This window comes from Oryzias latipes, chromosome 24, assembly GCF_002234675.1.
Source record: "Oryzias latipes chromosome 24, ASM223467v1".
NCBI classification, from domain to species: Eukaryota; Metazoa; Chordata; class Actinopteri; order Beloniformes; family Adrianichthyidae; genus Oryzias; species Oryzias latipes.
Genome location: NC_019882.2, coordinates 6,286,642 through 6,309,627, shown reverse-complemented (window position 1 = coordinate 6,309,627; position 22,986 = coordinate 6,286,642). Strand labels below are relative to the sequence as shown.

The following is a 22,986-nucleotide window of genomic DNA, read 5'->3' as shown; positions in this document are numbered from 1 at the left end:
CAGCAGCGACTGTTAGCATTGGCACTTCCTGCAAAAGCCCCGCCAAGCCAGATATTGCTGTTTTTGGCTGCTGTGAACCTCGGTGTCAGTTTAGTTTTATTGCTAGCTGATTTGATGCCTTACTGTGAAACCAAGAAATGATGGAAAAGATGGAAGCAGCAGCAGCAGCAGCATCGGGCTTCTATCAGACACAAAAGCTCTTCGAGCTAAAAGTAGACACGACCAATCACAAAGTGCTTTTTCAAGTATCAGCGCGTCTAAAATGGCTGTAAACACCGTCAGTGAACTCGGCTTTCATTTTTCTGTGTTCACTGACATTCAGATCTAAATTTCCATCAGACCTGAAGCTGTTTTCATGCTCCATGCATCGGTTTCCCTGTTCTATGGAACATATTTAAATATTTTTTTTTACCGCTAAGCCTTCTGATCTTAGAAAGTAGACATCCAAAAAATACATTCTGCATTATGTTTTTCCCTTTTTCATGACATAAAAGCAACCACAGCTATTCCTTTGGATTTGTGGAACATAATTTCTAATACTAAAATAGTAAAAACCTTTAAAACGTCAGAAAAATATAAATATTTATTCTGATTCGTACTAAAACTAACATGTTAACTGATAAAACATGAGATTGATTGATAGATTGCCAAACCTTCAGCCCACAACACTACATGCATGAAAAACGGCGACCTTATGCTTTAGTGCTCCAGCTGACAAAAACTTTAGCAGAAGTGTTAAACTCTGTGTTAACATACAGCAAACGCCTACCCAAAGGGAGCTGCTGGGGTTCTTTCTATTTAAAGAGCTCATAGAGGGCTTTTTTTCCCTCTAAAATGGCACAACATAAATAAACCTGAAGTAAATGTGAACGTGTCTTTAGCATCACAGCTTCCTTAATGAGGCAAATGAGCTGAAAACTAATTTAATGTGCACTCTGTTGGTGGTTTTAAATAAAAAACCTGAAATATTTTGGTCAAAAATTGGTAAATGCAGCTTTTTTGCACCGTTTAAGCAAACATTGCTGTGTGTGAAAGGTACGTCTGAGGACAACAAGTGCTGTGGGATAGCGGTCATCTGTTTGCAGCGTAGACATGTGGTGTATTCTGTGGACAAATGTCGAAAACTGTACGCAAAAAAAAAAAAAAAAGCTAGCAGAGGGGATGGCAGAATGAACCGAGCCTGCTCGGGCTTTCAACAGCTTCCCGTCAGGCTGTCACAAGGCTCAGGGTGCTTCACCCTCGGCACAGAGCCGGATGTGAAATTCCACGGCAAAGCACCGCCGCCGTGACCTAAAAAAAATAAATAAATAAAAAGAATTCCCTCTTTTGCTGTGCTGTCTCTGTAGCTCCAAATGTGAGAGATGAGCGAAAAAACCTTTGTCATTCATATTCTGATTTAAACGATTTTGGAAGAAAACAGGGGCAACCCAATCAGTAAAAAACTAAACTTTGTCCCAACAAAAGCCGTCCGTCTCCTCAGAGTTCAAACGCCTGCAGGAAGGCCAAAATCCAAGAAGCAGATGAGTTTCAACTGCACATTTAAAGAGCTGAGGTGAAAACTGGCCTCCAGCTGGTGGCGAATGAAGGTTTATTGTGACCCAAAGGTCTGTGGTTAAAGAAGGTGCTGACAAATGAGAGGACATGGGTCTACGTCTCCTCTGGTGGCGGCTAAGCTGCAGCTTTTCCGGCTAATGTGTCGTCGACAGCTTCAAGATGAAACTGAGCACTTTATTTGGTTGACGCGATGCAACAGGTCAAAACAAAATCTATGAAACGTTGAACCTCTTACCTGTCTAATAAAGAAGTCCCCATGAATCAGGGATACTAGGCCAAAGTTGGTGTACTTGAACACATGGTCCATCAACCACATCATTTTTTGTACCACCTGGAACAACAACAAAGAACGTAGGTGATGAGGTGTAAATGTCCATTTCGGGTGGTTCTGCTCAGTCCTGTTTCCTCCTCTCAGTTCAGAAAAACCTGCATCACCCCCGGAAGCATTTCTACCCTAATGACCTGTGTTGGTGCAGCTTTGGCTTACTGTCCTTTTTGTGCTAAGAGGATAAACTGGGCCAGGGATGCAGTTGTTGAGGCGGATCATGTCATGTTTGTGCAGCGCAGCATGGCAACTCCGGTGTCGCGCCACACAACACCAGAGCAAAAACACTGCAGGCCTCCAACAACACAGCTGCCCCCATTTTAGCTATGAAAATGTTTACCAGGTTGTCAGATTTGTATGCTAGAGTTTGATGACACCACGCATAGGTAACAACTAAAACACTCAGAATTCTGCAAGAACAGAAGCTTAATCGTCACACGGAAATGCGACTCTTGACCCTGAGCTTGTACATTTGCCAGCAGAAGAAATCCTTCCGGTGCTTACCGTGCCTTTGTCCTGCAGGCACATCATGAGTGTGCAAACATCACCCGTGGATTGGTGGTTGACAATGACCATGGCTGCTTCTTCAGAAATGGGCCTCACATCGTCACCCCATTCTGTGACTGCAAAGTAAGGAAAAAAGTTCATTAAACCTGCAGTCCATTTTCAAAAATGTTTTTTTTTTTTGTTGTTGCAAGTTTTCTGCCCTTTTATTCTAAATCACATTACTAGATTACTCGGATCTGTGTATTTTCTATTTGTTTTGATCTCTAAATTTCCCAGTTTTTCCACGCAGCCTTCTATATTCTCTCGAGAAAAATGACAATTCGTCAAAGTTTGCCATTTTCTAACATTTCCAAATGGTTTTAGGCTTTAATAAAACATTTTTTCTTGTTCCCAACTGATCCAAACTAACCAAAATGTCAAGGAGTCATCTATTTATAAGTTACCTTTTCAAATAACAAGAATACAGTCCCTTGCATTAGGGTTAGCCTTTAATTCACATTGACATTAGAATGCAGAACATTTGTCTAATGTTTTGTTCAAGAGCAAAGGTTCAGAGAAAATCATCTGGAACGTGTGCCATCAAAAAAACTATTCTAGGATATTTCATCTAAAAGAATAATCTCTATTAGAGAAATGGAGTTGAATAAAAAGTCCTGAAGTGACTTAAACTTTGAAATCCTTTGATGAGAAACTGAAACAGCTAAAGTGTGTCTCACAAACACAACCAAATCAAACTGATTATTCATAACTTATCAATAATACACTTGTAACTTCCTGTATCCACACTAACTCTGCTAAACTGAGTTTAAAAAAAAGGAATAAACAGCAAACATATTTGCTCACTTCTCCTTAAACAACGAATAGGCAAATTTTTAGGTTGAACCTCCAAACGAGGGGTGTGTCTCATTCCTTTATATAACAATGTGACATATTTAAAGCAATATGATTCAGCCAAGTAAAAAAACAATACCAAGAGATACAAAAACAGACAAATCAGAGTACTGGCACAACTTCACTTCCCCATGGATGCTACAAACCTGCAGAAACATCCAAACCACCCTAAAAGTAATCAACTACAGATATGTTTCTATTTTATTGATTTATACCAGATTAATTTAAGAGTCAAAGAAAGTTGGATTAATAAAATCACGAGCCTCGTTTCTGCAGAAACAAGGCAGCCGCTCAGCAACCAACGCTTGTTGTTACGTCTAAAGCATAACGTGAAAACATGAATATTTAATGACCAACTTGATCTCTAACACAGGACATTGAGTCAGACATAACCAAAACAAAGCAGGTGTCATGAGGTGCCTTTAATATTTGTTGGATTTAGAGACAAACTGTTCACAACTGGAAGGCAAACAGACGCCTACTCACCAGAGCCCAGCAGTCTAAGAGCCGCTCAAGCTAACATGATAGAAAACAGAAGCCTGTTCATTCTAAACCTGTGATGAAGGAGTGGACGGTTGAAAGGTCAGAGTTTAGCTAGAAGGAAGTTTAGATTTAGAATAATTAACGAGTGTGCCTCTTTCCTGAGATAATGCTAATTCAAACATTGATGGTGTTGTATAATAAACATGTATACTGGGGCACAAACTTGTTTTTTTCTCACTTCTGTTTAGTTTATTGTGTTCTTACAAGACTTCCAAATGTTTCTGACTAAATCTCATATAATGTTAGTTGTGTCAGTGCAATCGATTTTTCGCATCAGCGAGAAGGTAATATCATTTCCTTGCTTAAAATAAATAAAACAATGAAACCGAACAACAAAGGAGTCAAAAAATGACCAAAGAATTGTCTGTGAAATAAAGACAAATACATGCTTTGGTGGTGAAGTAAAGAAAAGAGCAGCTAGTCTGCCGTAAGTGGCAGGCAATCCTGTTTTCACTGCTCTTTTCCTCTGTTTCTATGAGGATCACTGTAGTTTAATGTCATAAATCAATAAATTAAGAAGCACACTTATTTGGTGATATGTGATAAAAATGTCCGAAAGGAGGGAAAAATCCTGCGAGGTGAAGGAATTTCAAAAACTAAAAGTAACATAAAACCTAATGCCCCCCTGCTGCTGTGATCTGAGCCATCCTGATCTGATCAAATGGTTGATTAGATTTAAAAGGCGATTTTCTGCCACAGATATAACTGATTTTTTGACCTCCCAGTCACACATGGAACTCGTTTAGCCATTTGCATTTCTAGTTCCTGCATCATTGATGATAATTTAGGATTCAAAAATAAAAATAAGTTCCAATCATCCATGTCTATTTATTGTTTTTTAGTCTGCCCTTTACTAATTGAAGCACACTTGTAGCTTCGATGAGCAACAATTATGATTTTAAACATCTGTTGGAAAGCTTCCATCATAGAACATGCTCTGTATACCTTTCTATTGTAAATCAGGTGCAAAAAGATAACTTGAATTGATGTTGCTTTACTTTTAAACCATAAAATCTGATTGCTAAACATAAAATTCATTTTTTTAGCCTAATGTAGTCTTCGAAGAGGTTTTTGCAATTACACAAAGGCTTAAAACATCATCTGTTTATGTTACAATAAATTACGTTCTTGCTAAACGTCTTTAAAAAGAAACTTATTTTAGACCAAGACATAAAAATCTAGCAGTATGACGGATTAAAGCATTTAAATACCTCTAAATAAAAATAAACACAATAATTTATGACAAATACTGCAATATATTATTCTGAATAATGAACTTTTGATAAATATCCATTTATTTATGTCATTTATGTAAATTTAACCTCCACAAATCATGGCTGAGTTAATCAATATCTTAAAGTTCCCTCTTGGGAGAAATATCTGTGCTGAACAGCACAAATATATCTGGTATAGACAAATATGAGGATACTACCGATTGGTTTGAAATGAAAAGTGCTGCACAGATGTCTAGTAATTGCGTATTCAGATGATGGAGTAGTAAGAACTCTCGCCAACATCAGATCTTTGCATAAATCAAAAAGATCTGGTGAGAAACAAGTCATGGGAATGTTCAAAGTGGGCCTTCATTTCACCTTCACTCCCCTTAAGAAGAAGAAGATAAATCCACCAGGGAGTAGGAATCCAGAGCACGCTTTGGGAAAAAAAATGACACATCTGTGACACTGGGACCGGGGCGTGTAGGATGTCCGCACCCTGAAGGCAATGTCATTTCATATGGAGCACGCCTTCATGTTTTCTGTTCCCCACCGTTGCTTGAGAGGAGCAGAAATGATATCACAAAGATGGGTCATCTGTCAGATAAGATACTTTAGGGAAATTGTCTTTGAGAAATGACACCGTTTGTGCAGCAGGATGACGGCTATGCTGCCGGCACACTATTTAATCCTGCATCTGTGGTCAGCTAAACGGTGTACTGCTGACCTTGCCACTCGTGCCTTAATTCTCCAGGAGAGCGAAAATCAACGTTGAGAGGAGCAACGATTCACGAACTGAAGCTCCTTGTGGTTTTGGAATAATCCTAATCTGGAGCAAGACTAATCATGAAAATGGTTTCAGCAAGGGAGAAATAAAATAAATTGTGTATGTAGTAATCATAATAAGTAGTAATCAAGATTTCGGGAAAGAATTAGGCTTACTCATCATATACTCATCATTTGTTTATGGTTTCCAGGGTTGTCAAAACCCTCCAGGCACAAAATCCAAGTGTTAAAAAACCCTGATGTTTGTTGATAAACTATGACATCCCTTCCTTCCATTGAATCTAGAAGCAAAGACGCTGAAAATGGTTTAATTTGTTGCCTGTGTTCTCTCACCTATGTCGAATATAACAGTGGTCCGTCTGTGAGTATAAATGAGCCAAACTAGGAGCCTTGACACAATGTTTGTTGTGATCAAACGACTGTTAAATGATTTTAGGTGAAGTCTAAAAAAATAAATCAAACGCGACAAAGCACAAACACTGAAAGGCGTGGCACTCCATATCTTAGCCAGTCTCAATGGGACAACGAAAATCTCAGAAAACACAGAAAATAGAGATGTGGAAGACATAAATAGAAGAGTTACGTCAATTTTTGTTTCCAAAAAGTAGATGGTTTGATGTGCAAACAGATCCACATGAAAATGTAAGAGATGAGGACTAGAAACTAGATTCAATTCTAAATAATACTCCCCTCTGGGTGACAGGAAGGGAAGGGGGCGGGGTTGTTTTGTATCAACAGTCCCGCCCACAACTCAGAGGCCCATATTCTAATGAACTCCTGGTGCTCAGCAGAAACTATGTCGAAAACAACAACACAGGTTTTTAGGTTTTGGCAAACTCATAATTAAAGGACCACTGGGGACGCTTTTAAAGTAACTGAAAAGATGATGGAAATGGGTCTTTAAACTCTAACTACAAAATAGTTATTCTGCAAAATCCAGAGCATATCTCTAGTGATAAGCCTTGAGCAAAACCAAGAGAAATTGGCAAACACATCAGACAAAAAAAAAAAAAAAAGATAAGTAAATGTAAACATTGCCAAGAGTTTTTCAGAAACTTCTCCCTTGGAAGCTCATTCTGGTCTAAGAAAACTAGAAGTCTCTGAACTTTTCCTTAAGGAACAGAAGATAAAGCGCTTAAAATTTGGTCAACACAACAAGGCAGTCTGGGGTTTTTTTTGTTTAAAAAAAAAAAAGCTCTTTGCAGCTGGGAACTGACAGCGCATGAACATGCTACACATAATTAGCTCAGGGCCTTCTATGTGAAGACCTCCTACAATAATTGCTGGAAGAATGTTACCAGGTTAGAATTAAAAGCGAGCCAATTCACTGACCTCATTTCTGAGCTGATTATTTGATGTTGGCGTTCATTTTAGCCATTGCGTTAGAACAACACGGTGGCCTGTTGCTCACCGCAGAGCTACTGGTGCATCTGGACGCCAGGGAATTCAACATCAGCATCCACTTTCCAGGAACAAAAGAGATGGTGATTCCCATTCATGCTATCACCCTCTCATCTAAACATGAGCTGTACGGCCATTAGGCCTCTCTTGTCTTACAAGGCAAGTCCTTGTCAGTCCCCCGCCTTTAATATGCATTCATGCTCTAAACACATTAAACATTTACAGTCCGTCCCACATCAAAGCGAGCTTTCCATAAAATAAATAACAGCTCTCAAAACTGCAAGAGCTGCTGCTGAAACAGCAGTTTTCCAAGCATGTTGTGGTATTGTTCAGTGATTCATAAACAGGATTCTGACAAGCAGAGAAATGACTCAAAACATCTGACATCCATAATTCCACATATGAAGGAGGACGATAATGACCCCAACTATTACAGGGGTCTTCTGCCAGAGTCATTTAAAACTAGTGTAGTAGTAAAAAGTACAGATGTGTCTCGAAAGCTGAGGCCTATGGGTGCTGCAGGTCTATAGTGGGTCGCAGAGAGTCGCATCTTAAGGACAGCGCAGGTGTGTCTTGCAGTTCCATACCTTAAGGGACGTCATGAAAATGGAAAGTAAGTAAGGATAATGTAAGTTACTTGAAATGATGACGTACGGGTGATCCCTTACGCCACACTCTGGTTGTTAGCAAGGTCTGCGGACCAAGAGCAAATGCTGCATGGACAGCTGATAAGTAAGTTAATAAAAACGAAAACGAATTTTGTATGACGTGCCTGCGTCTCACCTACTTCATCCTTTCGCGCTATATGTGTTTGACACGACCTGTCACTGCAGCACACGTGTAAAGAACTGTGCACAAGCATGTTCACTCTATGGGCTCACAGAGCGGTCTACCATCTAGAAATTTGGTGCTGGCCACCTGCTCCATCCAGGTTTTCCCATTGTTCGCCCACACACCGCCCATATCCATCCGACAGTTGTGACTAAGGCATTATTTGATTCGATTCACAAGAGCAGGATTAGATCCAATTTACAATTTGATCTAATTCAATTCAATATCAAATCATTCTCCAATCTCAATTCCAAGAGGATTTTCACTAGTTGACAAAAGAATTGTATATGATGAGTAGGCCTGCACAATATATCGCATATTTATCATTATCGCGAGATCAAGCTGTGCAATATGCATATCGCAAAAGGCGTCGGAAATTGCAATAAATGGTTTCCTCAAAAGTGCTACAACAATCTTATATGGCAGCTTGAAGTATTTAACGAAATAAATAAATCCATTTATGTATTCGACCAATCAGATGCACCCCTTCACGTTGTCGACCAATAGGATGGAGCCCTTTTATGTTAGATGTCCGCCTCCTATGTACACAAGTGTCATTTGGAGTATATTTTTAAACTGTTTCAGTGAAATGAAAATGATGTTTTTGGTTGTGTTGCTATTTGTTCATATACCACAAGTTATATCGTCATGGCAATATTAATCACTAATATCCCATATTGCAGGTTTTCCTCATATTGAGCAGCCCTAATGATGAGCAATTTCAACGAAATATAGGTGAAACTTGCTTCCTTTTTTTTTTAAACTGTCAACAGATTAAAAGCTAGCAACAAGGCAATTTCACAACAATATAATATGTAAAGTGGCATTAAAAGAAAATCGCTCCAATTTTAATGAGCCAAAATCTATTCAAATGCATTAAATCTGTTCATTTTAGTAAATAATCTAATCTGAAAACCTGCAGCTGTTATTTCCAGACTGTCAACAAAACGTCAAACATGAGCTGAAGAACACATCCCAGATTAGATGTTTAATTCAATCAGCCGCTGACGCTTCTGTAAAAAAAAAAAAAAAAGGCAAAGTCCAGCCTGAGAGGCAGACGATCCTGTTTCAATGTACTTCAGCTCACACAACCCAACACCCACTAATCCTGCATCTGATTACATCTGCGCCATGAACACTCACAAACAATGCAAGCACAACCATGAGTGGATTCCTCACCTGATGCAGGTCCTTGTTTTTTTCAAACCAAAGTCTCCTGTGTTTATATATAAGAAAGCCAGACTATGAAACCAAATCAAAAACGACAAACAGGACTGAAGATGAACCCAACAAAAAAAAGGTTACCTTTGTTGGCTGCAATGTAATGACAAACCAAGGAGATATTTTTTTGCTGACAAAAAAAGCGGATTTATATTCAGGTCAAGCTGACGGTGTCCGTGTCACAGCAACATGGCGATTTCCTCTTTGAACGTGCCCTGAAAAAACCTCATATAAGGATCTGATAGACAACATTAAAATGCCATTAGCTTACATAACAAAGTTAAAAAAACACAATGTGAGGTTGGGCTGAGGTTTATGATGCACTGTGCAGCCAAGGCATCGCGTTAGCAGCAGCCGTGATGCGATATTCTGAGTCACGGTGGAGTGAAGTAAAACGAGCATCTTCAACTGGATGCAGCCAAGTTGTCTTAGACACAGTTGAATGACTACAACAAATATAGTGAGGTAACTGGAAACTGAGCTACCTCTGACAATTAGCTTTCTAGCACAAATGCATAGTATTTGAACTGCAACAGCCAACATTTAAATAAAATAGCTATTTCCAAATCCACACATCCATTTTTCCACAAGAGTCAACATTCAATCAGTAAAAACTGCTTCTCCCACAACTGTGGCTAATTAGGAAAAAGTGCAGAATGCAGCTCTTTGTTCAGTCTGAGGCGAGTTCAAGAAACTTTGGATGATGGACCCTAAAAGGCTAATAGTTCATTCACCTCACAGGCCACCATTGGACGGATGACGGAGATTAAACATCTCTGACAAAGTGCAACCTGTTATAAAACCGCCTCTGATATCGTCAAACCACCACCGCTTCCAGGGTGACGGTTGTTACTTCCTGTATGATCTTTGACCAAATGATCATGAATCTGGGAGCCGTTAATGTTCCTCAACACACGTGTGCGGCCCAAACGGAACGCAAAAAATAAATCCACTTTATTCAAAAGGACACAAACATTTACCCCAAACAATGGTCAAAATACAAATATTTTTGATTTTTTTTCAAAAATGAATCTATTTCCAATTAACTGCAACTTAAAGTAATATATAGTTCTGACATTCTAGAAAATCTAGAGTCACTTTGTTATTAACCAGCTGGCTTGTACACGAGTACAGGTGTTTATGCTTCACCTTTTGAAGATTTTAACTTTCAACATTTTCCACAGCTTAAAGTACTAATAATGAAAGTATCAAGAAATCGTAAAATCAAACATAAGCAAAACGTCCTTGCATCCTCAACCTAAATAACGTGATAGCACATCTACTTTTCCTATAGCTATGGATCTCATTTTTAATAAAAAAAAAAAATGTATTTAAACACCTCAAATTGATCCCAAATCCTTCCATCTAGTATCCTGCCGATACGGTATCCCTTGTGCTATCTTGTGGGGTCCAGATGACCCCACTCCAAACGTTAACGTGCCTCTAAGCCATAATATTACCTGAGAGGAAGGAGACTGTTATTTACCTACGCTTTGAGAGCAGGGTCTCTATGCACTCACTTCTACTTTTTAATTTGGCTGATGCTACAAAAACTTTATTGATCTTTGCAATTAACAAGCCTTTATTTTGAAGTGTGGATTTTTTTATTTTTATTAAACACATTCAATCCGATGATTGATCTAAAAACTATCTTGTTTTTAATAAACGTCACATAAAATAATTGTTTTTTATAAGTCATTTTGATCACAGAAACTCCCTAAAGGCTTTAACTTAAAGCTGGGTGTGTTTCATGAGCGTTTCTGAGCTGTAATGACATTAAATATATATATTACGTGGCATAATACTTTAGTGGTGCTTAATAACTGATGAAGCGCATAGAGGATTATGCATCATCAGTGATATTTGAGAGTTTAAATGTCACATTTGCTCAAACAATATAATGCTGCCTGTGCTGTAATGATAACTGAAGCTTTACTGAAAATACATTTTTGTGAAAAAAATTGAACTCCCAGATGGATGCATTTTGAAGAATCATCTAGTTTTTATGCAAGAAGTGTGACGAAACAGTCGCAGGATATGGACCAATATTACATCCTTTACTGTGTATCTCCAACACAAAACGCTGAGTGCGTTGCCAGTTTTTCATGGGGTGAAAACGTTTAATCAAGCCTTGCTGTCCACTGTGTTGGATGCTCATTTGTAAGCATTTTGCTCACACTTCAGTGCAACCAAACACCACGACGGCGAGCGTCACCGAGATATTCAACAAGCTGGCCAAGAGGAAACCCCGAGCACTGGGATGTTCTGCTGTGTCATGTAACATGACTATCCTGCCTTGACTGACCCATTAATGCTCTGCATTAAAAAGAAATTGAAAATAAAATGTTTTACAACTGAATTGAACATACCAAGAAATGTTTAATTTCTGGCAAATTTGATCAACACAATAGCTCCTAATAAATATTTACTGTTTTTATGACTTAATGCGTCTTTTCATCCTCAATACTCACCGTCCAAATGCACTAATGGAACAAAAAGGAACATATGGTGCCGTGCCGATGCAAAACAACCGAGCTATTTACAATATGTGATTTGAATAAAATGATTTTGTCATACGCTCACACTTGACTAGACAAATTACGTCGCTGATTTGTAAAAGAAAAGTTGTAAATGATGCTAAGAGAATTACTTCATAAAGATATAACTTCAGAAAAGTGCTCCAAAGATAAACACATGGGATTTAAGGGCAAACATTTATAGTTCTGGGTGGTTTAGGACCAATGCTTTGCTTAAGCACAATGTCAACTCTGAAACCCCGATGCAAATACATCCAAGCAGCGAAGCAGTTCCAACAAAATGATGAGGTATCTTACCAGTATAACCAGCGATCCAACCCCATGAAGACACCATGCCAAGCAACCACTTGAACATAACTCCTTCTATGTGCCAGAAAGTGTAGCTGTCCCATATTCTCAAAGGTTGAAGCAGCAGCAGGTATAAGCAGTAGGATGGGATGGCAACACAGTTGTTGAAGAACATGAAGACGAAACGGAGCACAGCCTTGAGGAGAACCCAGCCCAGTTTGCTGGCCCCGTCCAAGAGCTGTGCCATCCTGGTAAACAACGTCTGCAAAAGGCAGAGAGTGGAATTTAGCCAAATATGTGTTACACAAACATACGTGAAGAAAAAAGCTTATTACACTGTTACAACAACTGTTGTGACCCTGAAACAGGAGATGCAGCATCTTCACTGGTCCCACCCCTTGACCGTATATGAGAACTGGAGCGAGTCTGAAATGAAGTCATTTTAGACTCTATTTTATTGTGATACGAACGCCACCATGCTGGAGCTTGATGACATCAATGAGCAACGATTGGTCCGAGTCAGTCTTAAATCAGCATTTCTATTGAAACCACTCACTAAAAGCGGGCTCGGGAGAATCTGTCAAAGGTTTCGAACGGAAAATATGATTAGCAAGAACTTGTTAAAAAAAGCTAGCAGAACAAGAATGTTTTTTTTGTCTCTAACAAATATAATGACTGAGTAAAAGCTGTTTATCTCTCAACAGAAGTCTACAGGATTTGGGCTTCCTATTTGGAACGTGAGAGGGGAGGGGTCACTCAGTCCAGTCCCCACATACAGTCAGTGGTACCGTCCAATACTCTAAGCATATAATATTGTTAATAATCTCCAATACATGTACCTGAACACATCACTAGAAGGAATAAATGTGTTTTTCCTGAACCATGTTCCCCTTCCCTTAATTTACCTATGAGACATAATGTATATAAACAATGGAACATCCCTTCGCTCGCTGACTGCAAAGCAACGTGCAAAGGTATAACCTCAGATCCTTTTGTGTGGAAAAAGACCTTCAGTGCCAAAGGAGACAATCTAAGCAGGGGGAAGCTCTCATCCTTTGCATTTAGATAATTTCCCTAGATCTTATCCCGCATGCAGCTCACATACGTTTGGGTCATGTCATGCAGGAACCTCTCGAAGCGCGGGATACAATTAAAGAAGCTGACCTTGAGGATCGGGCAATGTCTAGTCAAGCTCAAGAGGCTGAAAAACTCGGACAAACTGGGCTTTTCCACAAAAACTAGAATGCCAAACAACCAATGCAAGTTAATGCTCTGTTGATGCTTTGAAGCTGGAATCAGGTCTGTTTGGTTTGTGCAATCTTTTAATTGGTGACACAAAGTTTTCTTTTTAAAAATAAAATACTGTATTTCTTTCCACCTAAAATGTCATTATAACTTACTATAAAGTTTAAAGGTTCCCCTTTAAAATCTAAGGATGTGTTATGAGCCACATATGACCTTTTTTTGTTGTTCACTCCCATTAATCACTTCCTGTCCCCTCACAGTTAAGGGAAATCATTAAATTACAAAGTGAACCATTTCCTACTGATTTCATTTGTAAAAACATGCTGAATTGTACACTAGTATTTTAAATTAATACCTTACAATGCAGGTAATAGAGTATTTATTTAGGGTTTTACTTCCATAACACAGCCACGTGTAACGAAGGATATATTAAGCTGAAGTTTTACTTATATGGGAGTATTTCATAGCTAACACATTTGAGGATAAGGCTATTTCACGGCATTTATATGCAACACACGCTTAGAGGACACTATGAACGGATTATTATTATGATGATGATTATTATTTAATGACATTCATTTTGTAAAGAAACGTGTGTTATTCGGGGTTGTTTGTGAGGCTGAAAGAGTAAGACAAGCTGAGGCTGGACCTTAAAAGGACAATTCGCCGGGGTCGTAGACGACTACTTCATAACATGCTAGTTAGCCGCGCGGTGAGTTAGCATAACGGGAACAGATGCTATGAAATGTCACCAATGACAATCACTGGGTTGAAATAATTATTTAAAAATAAATGATGCGACATAAACAAAAAAGGGGTGACAGGTTTAAGCTGATTAGTACTTTAAGATAAAATTTCCAAACGTTAGAAACAGGATGTATGGATGTTGGTGCAACGCGCAAGAAGATCTCATCCAGAGTGTAGTCCCACCCTGTAGTTTGGAAGCAAAAGTATGGTACCTTAAGTTACTCACCCACTTAATATCACTGAAGCATCCAAGGACGGCCAGAAGACTACTAACTTTGGAAGTAGGATCAATTCGTTCACGTGTAGCTTTCCTAAACGGCAAAGTTAGCAAATATTGCAGCACGGCATGATCGGTTAGATGTGTAGACAAGACAGGGGTGTAACAACGTGGTGGTGATGTTACAGAAAGCCCTGGGCGATGAAACTGCACCCATTAGCTCTCCGGGACAGGTCTGTACGAGCAGGGTTAGCTCGCTAACTGTCGAGGGGGCAGCTCCATTTGAACGCCGTTAGCTCCATCTCACAGTCATAGGCGCCGGGATAAATCCTCTGATGCAGCAGCATCACCGTCAACTCCGCTAGCCACCGAGCTCACACATCAAAGAGTGCGGCAGAGCCTGGTGAATGCGGGCCCGGGCTCAACGCCGCTCGTTAGACAGGCGCACCGCAACACCTTCATGTGCGCATCAAATACGAGGGACAACGAGATTTATTCCCTGGGCTGCCAGGACCCGTTATCTCTTACCAGATCTCCGATTCATACCGCGGCAGTGCACACAAAGGATCAAAACGCCAAAAACGGAAATGAGTGCGACACGCCTTCAAAATAAAAGCAGGCGCGGTGGCACTATTTAGTAGCGTCATCTACAATGACTCGCCCTCTTCGCCTTCCCCAATCTTTCTTTCAAATATAATTTTCATAGGTATTATAAACTTTGACATCGGTCATATTTCCGAGTAAAAGTTAAAAAAAATGCAAGACGAGTTTATTAATGACTCATACTGTTATCTAAACGCAGAATTCCGAAAAATTATGGAAGAAATGTGACTTTTCTTTCTATAGTTTAACTTATAAAGTATCTAAAAAAATAATGTCTAACTCTTTTAAATGTGACAGCAAAGTACGAGATGTAAACACAAAGATACATGTTAGTTTAATGAAAACAATATTGCCTCATTCCTACTGAAAAACGGTTAAACTTAGGAATTTAGTACTATAAATACTTTGAACTCTTTAGAAAATATCTTTAAAAAAAGCGTCGATAGCAAAACAGAAAAATTGTTCAATTAAAAGATTATAATTGAAAGCGATGGTTTGTTTGGTGCTGCCCCCTGGTGTCCAACTATGTTATTGAAAGCAATTATCAAGCCAAAAGTTTTTAAAAGTTGTCTTTTTATTCTCTCTTCATTTTGTGAGCGCATGAAATGCCACTTAAAAGGTAATATACTCAAGTGTCTTAAAATCTTTTTCAAATAAAAAAAAAAAGTAGAATTGGGTAATCTAAGCACAAGAAATTTAAATGCCATCAAAATGTCTAACCACATGAACACTTCAAATAAAAACACCAAAAAGAATTTATGGTCTTTTATTATCTGAATTTTTTTTTCTGTACATGCTTAGTTTCTATGATGTAGAAAAGGTCAACTACACAAGCTCACATTGTAAAGTACTTGAAAAAAAAGTCACTAGAAGCGAATGTATGCACTCCTTTGTGCTGCCGGCTGAGCTCCGCCCTGCTGCAGCTGGTGGCGAAGCTGCTGGGAATAAGGATCCTCCAGAGACTTGACAGATACTGTCGTCTTGGGCCCAGTCTTCCACTGAATGCCACTCTCATCCACCACAGATGCCTCCACGGTGACTGAGTGGGTGCCGAGGATGGAGAAGTTCAGCAAAAACTGGGTGCTGAAGTAGTCATTGTGAGGTTCTACACGCTGCTCGATCTCATTTGTTTTAGCATCCAGCGCAATCTGAAAGATAAAAACCCGGAATATGCAACCGTTTGTGAAAAACAGATGATAGAAACACCAGCTTTCTAAATCACTTTTACATCGGTAGAGTTGATTTTGGCTCAAAGAACTTACTTTGTAGTCAGGTCCGGTCTTGCTCTGGAGAACGGATGTGACATTGAGACAGACAGACTGGATTTTCCTAAAGAGTCCTGGAGTCGAACCGTGCTGTACGACTCCTTCCACCTTGAGCGTGAGCTGCTGACTGCTCTGAACAGGGATGGGCTCGCTCGGCGTGCGCGGCGATGGAGAGAGCGCCAACTGCCAAAAAAAAAACCCCACAAAAACCTCTCAAGGGGCAAACTAAAAAGGTTTCATTCTTTTTCTTTCATGCTGCAGCATTTTTTGTCTTTAGGAAATCATTAAATGTATTTCTCTGAGCTGATTTGACCATTTCTGCCCTTTTTTGTGTCGGAAAGATAATAACCAGTTCGTTTTTGCATGGAGTGGTTCGGCACAAGTGGTTCCTTGAAAGCCGGACCAGGAAGTATTCCAGCGTACCACAAACAGCTGGTCAATACACCCCCCCCCCCACTTACAATCACTGAGATAAAAGCTCTAATGACCTCTCAGCGGCAACAACAAATAAAAAGCTCAGAAAGATGTTTCACAGACAATTCTAATTAAAATAATAATTACCTTGATACTGGTTGACTGGAGCTTCTGAAAGAAATATCTCTGGAAAGACAGCGGCACTTTGAGCAAAGCTATGACAGTGTCACATAGGCAGCTGGTGTGCTGGAAAACAAAACAACACGTTTAGGTTGGCCGATTCTGATGTAATTAAACCAAATCATCATATGAAACATGACAATCGGCTGTTTGGAGTCTCCAACTTCTGCTTGAATTAAAGGTTTAGTCCAATTGTCCCATCACCTTTATATTTTAATCTGGAAAAACAGCTGCATTAAAGGACAGCTTTTAAAAAATCATTTAAAACCACAGACAGAAACTTTGAAAAAAAAAAAAGAAGCTTATCAGGATGTAGAGTCAAGTTTATTTTTAAACATGAAACTGAATTGAACAATGTAAAAGTAAATTTATTTAAAAAAAAAAAGATAAATGAGTCCAAATTTATCACAAAATGTAATAAATTATGATAAATAATGTAATAAATTAGGTGCAAATATCTTGACCATTCCTAAATGTATTAATCTGCACATGTGACCAAGTCTCTGAACACTGACAGAAGTTTGAAAAACTGAAAGAATTTATGTCCAAAGGGGCAGGTAAACCACCTCTTAGTACAACCATTAAAGTTTGAAAAACTTAGCAGAAAGTTGACATCGTACCAGGTGTGAAACAGGAGGGTGCTTCTTGGTGAGGCCTTCCGCTTCCTCCAGGACGCGATTAAAAACTGCGATCATTCTGCGCTCATATTCACTCTCAGTCTGGACAGAGCCCAGAGTGCCGTACTCCTGAAAACTGCAGTTCACAAGAAGCGGTGTGACATCTTAACTTCATACATCCTCATGCCAGATGTTTTCTTAGTTCACTTTCTCACATAAATAATGATATGTTTAAATATTTAGAGTAAGGTCTTCCAGTAGAATTACACTGGGACGAATATGCAATAGAATTTTTTTTTTTTTAAATAGACTAAGGTATAGAAATGTGCATTCTTTTGAAGGCCAAATGATAAGAGTGAATCTCACCTAGCTACCTGTGGGTCGATTATCAAAGCTTCAATTACATGTGAAACAAGCAGGCAGCTCTGCTGTTGTCTGCATAAACAGTTAAGGTGAAGTCAATCACAGTAGAGAGCAAAAATGGAAAACCTTTTTAAGACAGACTTCAGTCCAATGCTAAGGATACAACTCCACATTACGAAGGGTGGCGTAATCAGCATCAAAAGATGACTGGTGTAAATCTGAATAGCGAGCGGCGAGACTTCTGAACTCTTCCATGCATACTTTCATCTGGAAAAAAGAAGAGAAGCACCATTAATAATCTCATAAATCTTGCTTGTCAGCACCAAGATTTCTTTTATTTTTTCATAATTTATTTGCATTTTAACAGGAAACTCCTTTTCGTCACATTTTGTAGATAAAAACATGTCAAAGCGGACAGGAGGAACGTTAAGATAAAAGGCTCATTAGTCAAACTACAGAGTTAATAACCCTCAACATCTGTTCCCACAATGCATTTCCACTTAGCAGCAGAACTTCCCAACTCTTTTCTCCACAAGTTTCACCCAAACAGAATCTATTTCTTTAACCTGCAGAGAGATGCGGCCGCACCGCTGCAGCTCGTTGCCGGAGGAGAGCGCAATGGTGGTGGCGATGGCAGGAGGGGGGCTGGTTTTCAGGCTGTTGCATGTACAAATGAGCTGCGACAGGGCTTGCAGAGTGTCGATGCGCAGCTTAATGAACTCACACTGGAATGTAAGCGGGCTCAGAGGGGTACTGGCAGCCTAAAGGGACAGATGCATCAGATAAACGCTCACAAATATTACTCATTTATGACTTAAGGAGCGTCAACAAAATACATAAACATCCAAATGACTTTCAAAACCTAAAACACTTAAGTCCCTAGGGAAGCGTGGACTACATTAATGTTTTATGACAAGCAGATGCCTGGGAGTTAACCGACTGTGAGGGAGGCGATGCCCTTTTGGTAGGAGCGAAGAGCTTCGGCGATGGCACTCATGGCTCCGCTGTAGTCTCCATCCTCCACGTGAGTGAGGCACTGCTCAGCCTGGGAAAAATCCTTCAGGCTGTTCAGCCAGAAGTAGAAGTGTTCAGATGCCACACGCGTCCGCAGACATTGGTACAGCTCGCTGGAAAACTCGTGGCACCCCTGAAGGTCAAACACAAGGAGCTTTGATTTCCGGCTTCATGGCTTCACGCAAACGCTGCTTCGATAGAAGCTCACCATCCGTGAAGCCTGGCGTGCGATGCGATACACCGTCCACCCGTTAGCAACGCTCTCCAGTTGCTGTTTGATGACAGTTTTCACCTCGGCTGAAAGAGATGACTGGCTTGCAACAAAAATCACTGTTGCCAAGGAAACCTGTAGCAGCCACATTATGTGAATTAGTTTAAAATGGCAGATAAAAAAGAAAACCAAAGCTGCGCATGGCGTTGTATGGTCTGTAGGCGCCACCCGCCCCTGCAGCCCCCTTTGACCTGCCCTCAATGGCTGAGTGGCTGCTAAACCCCTTCACTCTGCCCCTCTGTTCAAAACTGCACATGACAAATTCATTAAAAAATGATTTTTTCCCCAAAATATTTTTATTGATTTCATCTCTATAGCAACTATTCATTATTTTGGTCACATGGGGTTGACGAACAGGTCTATGTAATTTTTGGATTTCCTTAGCTACAAAGGTTTTTTGTTAACCACACCCACATTTCCACTTTCTATGCCCAAAATACATTTTGACCAGATGCAGTAAGAAAAGAGAATTGCAAAAACAATCTATTCCTCGCAGTCCAGGACTGCTGCTGGCCATAGTTAAGGAACAATTAAATGAAGTGACCCTAAAATAGAAAATCCACAAAAAATGTCATCTTGAACCAAATCCACATCCAACGCAAGTTAACAGAAAATCAGGCGTGACTTGATTGCCATCTCTCACCAGAAGCTCTTGCTGTTCTCCGGTGGAGGAGTGACTGACAACCCTGTAGAGATCCACCAGATCCCCCAGCATGCCGTCCCCCAGCACGGGCAGGTGAGTGGCAATGGCCGCCAGAGCGTGGCAAATGAGAGTGCGGGACGAGTCACAGGATAAGTGGAGCTGGCCCAGCAGGAAATCCACAGCTGCCTGGCTGAGATGCGGTCGACCTTTGAGCAACTTGACCAGTGAGGTGAGGCCAGTCTGTGGTGGTTCAGAAAGAAGACGACAATAAAATACAGATTTACTGAATATTTTTGAAATGAATAAGCTTTTTTTAAATGTTGCTAGGTCCAAAGTTGTGATTTCTTCATTCGTTTACTTAAAGATGAAACACTCAATCTTTCCATTCCTCACAATGGCGCTGTGAGTATATGCTGTAGGGGGAGCAGCAAAATTCGAGCAAAAATCGCTTGAATTTTGGTCCAATTTTGTGCAGACGTTGAAAATGTGGGTCACATTTGCATTTAATACCTTAGCCTTTGGGAAATAGTTGTGTCTTACTTTGAGTGTGGCTTGTGAACCAGGGCTGCTATCCTGACTACACAGCATCAGAAGGGACTCAACTCCCAAAACTGTTTCCTGCTCCAACTGAATTATATCTGAGGGGAAGGAAATAGGAAATGGACAATAAAATTAAAGCTCAAACACTAGATTAAAAACAAAAAAGACTGGAATATAGGCCACCACCGCAGAAGCTCACCTTTTTCTGGACAAGAAATAACAATGTTGGAGAGCACGGCGACCCCTTGAGCAGCCACTGCCAGGTTGCTATGGTAACAGCATTCTTGAGCAAGTTTAACCAGGTCAGTAAGCTGGGGGGAGACCATGGAGCTGCCTGAAAGTTGAACAGATTCAGTTTTTAGATTGATGCTAGAAAATATTAGTAAAAAAACAAGATTTTTTGGAGTAAACTTGTCACCTGCTGGATTACTAAAATACTGCTTGATTGCAATTGTTCCAGATAAGGTAGAGAGGACAGCCAACATGCCCAGCTTCAAACTATTGTAGGGAATGGCCAAAGCACACTCGCACAGAGTCTGCAAAAATATATAAAACCAGTTGGATTACATAAAAACGTTTAACTAACGTGAAAATAACCATTGTCCCCCTTACCTGAGTGTTTTCTCTGATCCACAGATGAGGGGCCTTTTTAGCCAGAAGTTTTAAATCATTAATTGTGAGCATCTTCACAGCTTTCCTTGGATCATCTCTAAGGTACTGAAGCAGAAGCTGCAACTGCAGGAAAGAATTTGTTCCAAATATCATCTTTTTAGTGTACCAGCACATTAAAAACCTTATTAGAGATCAGATACAAGTCACTAAGATTGTGACATGAGGTTACCTGCTTAGGAATATCAATGAGGGAGGAAGCAGCCAGTTGGGTAAAGGTGTGCAATGAGACGATGACCATAGGGGTGGAAGGGTAGGAACTGACCAAGTGCTGCAGAAGCTCCCTGCTGCTGGAAGCCAGATTGGCATCATGATGCATGTGTTGCAGCATGGGAATCAGCTTTAGCTTCAGGTCCACTGGAGTGTCTAAACCTGAGAAGGAAATAAAAATAAAAGCTTAAAAAGACTATCTAGAAATTATTTAATACCTTTGGAAAAATGTATTCTTTCACAAATGCTTTATTTTCAACACATAATCAATTTACCTTGAATCATTTCACTGACTTTATTGCAAATTCCAGCTGCAAAGTCTCTAAAAAGGAAAAATTATAAATAACATGTAATTAAAAAAAAATCCTAATGAACTACAATGGATGTATCACTCATGACTTTCCTTACTTTGACTGTGCAGAAAAGCTTGCAGCAGCGAAGATGGCAGCTTCCACTTCCACATTATCATGGGAATCCAGACTTTGCCGAATACTGTGGTGGGCATTTTTCCTCTCTGGGATGATCGAGGCCAAACTACCGAGCATCCTGAACAGACCAGAACCAGGGGAAACTTAGCAATTTAGTCAAATAAAATACAAATTCAACATTTTTTCCATTTGAATTTTTAAGTGCATTCTGTAACACATCTCCCCCTTGTTGTGCTGTACCTTAATGTAATGGCTCTGGCCACAGGGTCATTGCTGTGGATGACTGAAAACACCCTTTTCACAAACTCGTCCACGTTGAGAATTTTTTCCAAATGTTTCTCACTTTGTTGCGTTACTTTCAGCACACACAGACGGAGGAAGTTGTTGCTGTAAACAGACGTTTCCATGAACAAACAGGCTTGTGGCAAAGTAAAGTTCACTGAAATATTCCATTTAGTCTTTAGAGCTAATTTGGGTACACAGAATGCGTTACCAGGGCAACAAATACCACCAAACTTCTTTTTAAATCTGATAAACTAAACTTGCTTATGAGCAACCCCAAAACATTAAGAATCTATGAGCTCAAGCTAAACCATAAAAGTCAAAGTTGCCTTTTCATTAGAGATTAAATTCATGCATCTTTATTTAAACAACAAACAATCAAGTGGTCTTGTAACGATCCTATGTGAAATATCGGGTGTTTAAAATAAACAAATGAAACGGTCCTACCCAAGTCTGAAGATATCTGCTAGTTTTAGAAAGGCTGAGTTGATGAGGATGGGGAAGGGGTACTTCTGGAAGAGTTTTGGGAACAACACCACAGCCTCGCACTGCTCTCCGAGTTTCCCCGACCGCAGTCCTGAACGCGGATTTAACACAAAACAAACTGAATTTACACAGCAATATTTAAAACAAAAACAATTATAGTAAAGTCCATTGTAAAAAAAAAAAAAAAAAAAAAAAAAAAAAAAAAAAACTTCACGGTATATTGGGATGCAATGTATGATAACGCATAGCAAAGAAGCTAGCACACCTTTGTCCAGCTCCATGAGAGCAGAATTAGCGTCCAGTTCTTGTTCTCCATAACAAGCCTCTGATAAGAAAGAACGCGCTGACGACAGCGACATTTTATGTTCGCTAAAAAAAATTTAATATTACCCAATAAGCATAAGAATTTCAGTGCACAGTTTAGTACTAGCGACAGTCTGTCACAATTAATTCCGTCCGGTCAGAACAACAACAACAACATTAGGGCCGGGGTAATAAATCCTATTTTCTATATTTTGGGGATAAATCAAGGTCTGATGTCTAGAAATAAAACGTTTGCATGAATGCAGAAACAAAAGTTGATATAAAATACTTGAAACTAGCTGTTTACTTAATCGTTTCTTTGATTGAAAAAGCGGAAAGAGGAGATGTAGCACAAAGTCAACAGAAGCGGAAGTGCTCCGACTTGGACCCC

The 22,986-nt window shown here is 39.7% G+C and overlaps 2 protein-coding genes across 5 annotated transcripts in view; both read right to left on the bottom strand.

The window, feature by feature from the left end:
- lpgat1 (lysophosphatidylglycerol acyltransferase 1) overlaps positions 1–14,896 on the bottom strand; it is a 36,009-nt gene extending 21,113 nt beyond the window's left edge. For 2 of the 4 annotated variants that reach the window (XM_023953028.1, XM_023953029.1), the window contains exons 1-4: positions 14,317–14,895; positions 12,108–12,360; positions 2,384–2,502; positions 1,790–1,885 (exon numbers count right to left, since the gene is read on the bottom strand). In XM_023953028.1, the coding sequence (XP_023808796.1) occupies positions 1,790–1,885; positions 2,384–2,502; positions 12,108–12,345 (453 nt within the window). In that variant the 5' untranslated portion in view covers positions 12,346–12,360; positions 14,317–14,895. Of the gene's footprint in view, positions 1–1,789; positions 1,886–2,383; positions 2,503–12,107; positions 12,361–14,316 lie in introns of all 4 variants that reach the window. The other 2 variants (XM_023953030.1, XM_023953027.1) reach the window with 2 other exon arrangements.
- Positions 14,897–15,466: 570 nt separating this feature from the next.
- ints7 (integrator complex subunit 7) lies at positions 15,467–22,959 on the bottom strand. Its single transcript, XM_023953023.1, has 20 exons — positions 22,558–22,959; positions 22,254–22,383; positions 21,765–21,911; positions 21,505–21,642; positions 21,372–21,418; positions 21,059–21,258; positions 20,830–20,952; positions 20,636–20,753; positions 20,417–20,551; positions 20,218–20,315; positions 19,678–19,917; positions 18,972–19,109; positions 18,690–18,896; positions 18,316–18,510; positions 17,913–18,016; positions 17,753–17,821; positions 17,390–17,522; positions 16,737–16,835; positions 16,173–16,358; positions 15,467–16,058 (listed from the first exon to the last, which is right to left on the bottom strand). The coding sequence occupies exons 1-20, from the start codon at positions 22,649–22,651 to the stop codon at positions 15,777–15,779; spliced, it is 2,883 nt and encodes a 960-aa protein (XP_023808791.1). The 5' UTR covers positions 22,652–22,959; the 3' UTR covers positions 15,467–15,776.
- Between the last annotated feature and the right edge of the window lie 27 nt (positions 22,960–22,986).

Bases quoted from the DNA above. Each gene is read 5' to 3' on its own strand.
- ints7 (XM_023953023.1), bottom strand. From the start codon at position 22,651: ATGTCGCTGTCGTCAGCGCGTTCTTTCTTATCAGAGGCTTGTTATGGA. The intron at 18,897-18,971 runs GTGAGCTTCTAT...TTTGACCTTCAG, and splicing joins CACGCCAGGCTTCACGGATG to GGGTGCCACGAGTTTTCCAG. The intron at 18,511-18,689 runs GTCGGTTAACTC...CTGTCCCTTTAG, and splicing joins AGGGCATCGCCTCCCTCACA to GCTGCCAGTACCCCTCTGAG.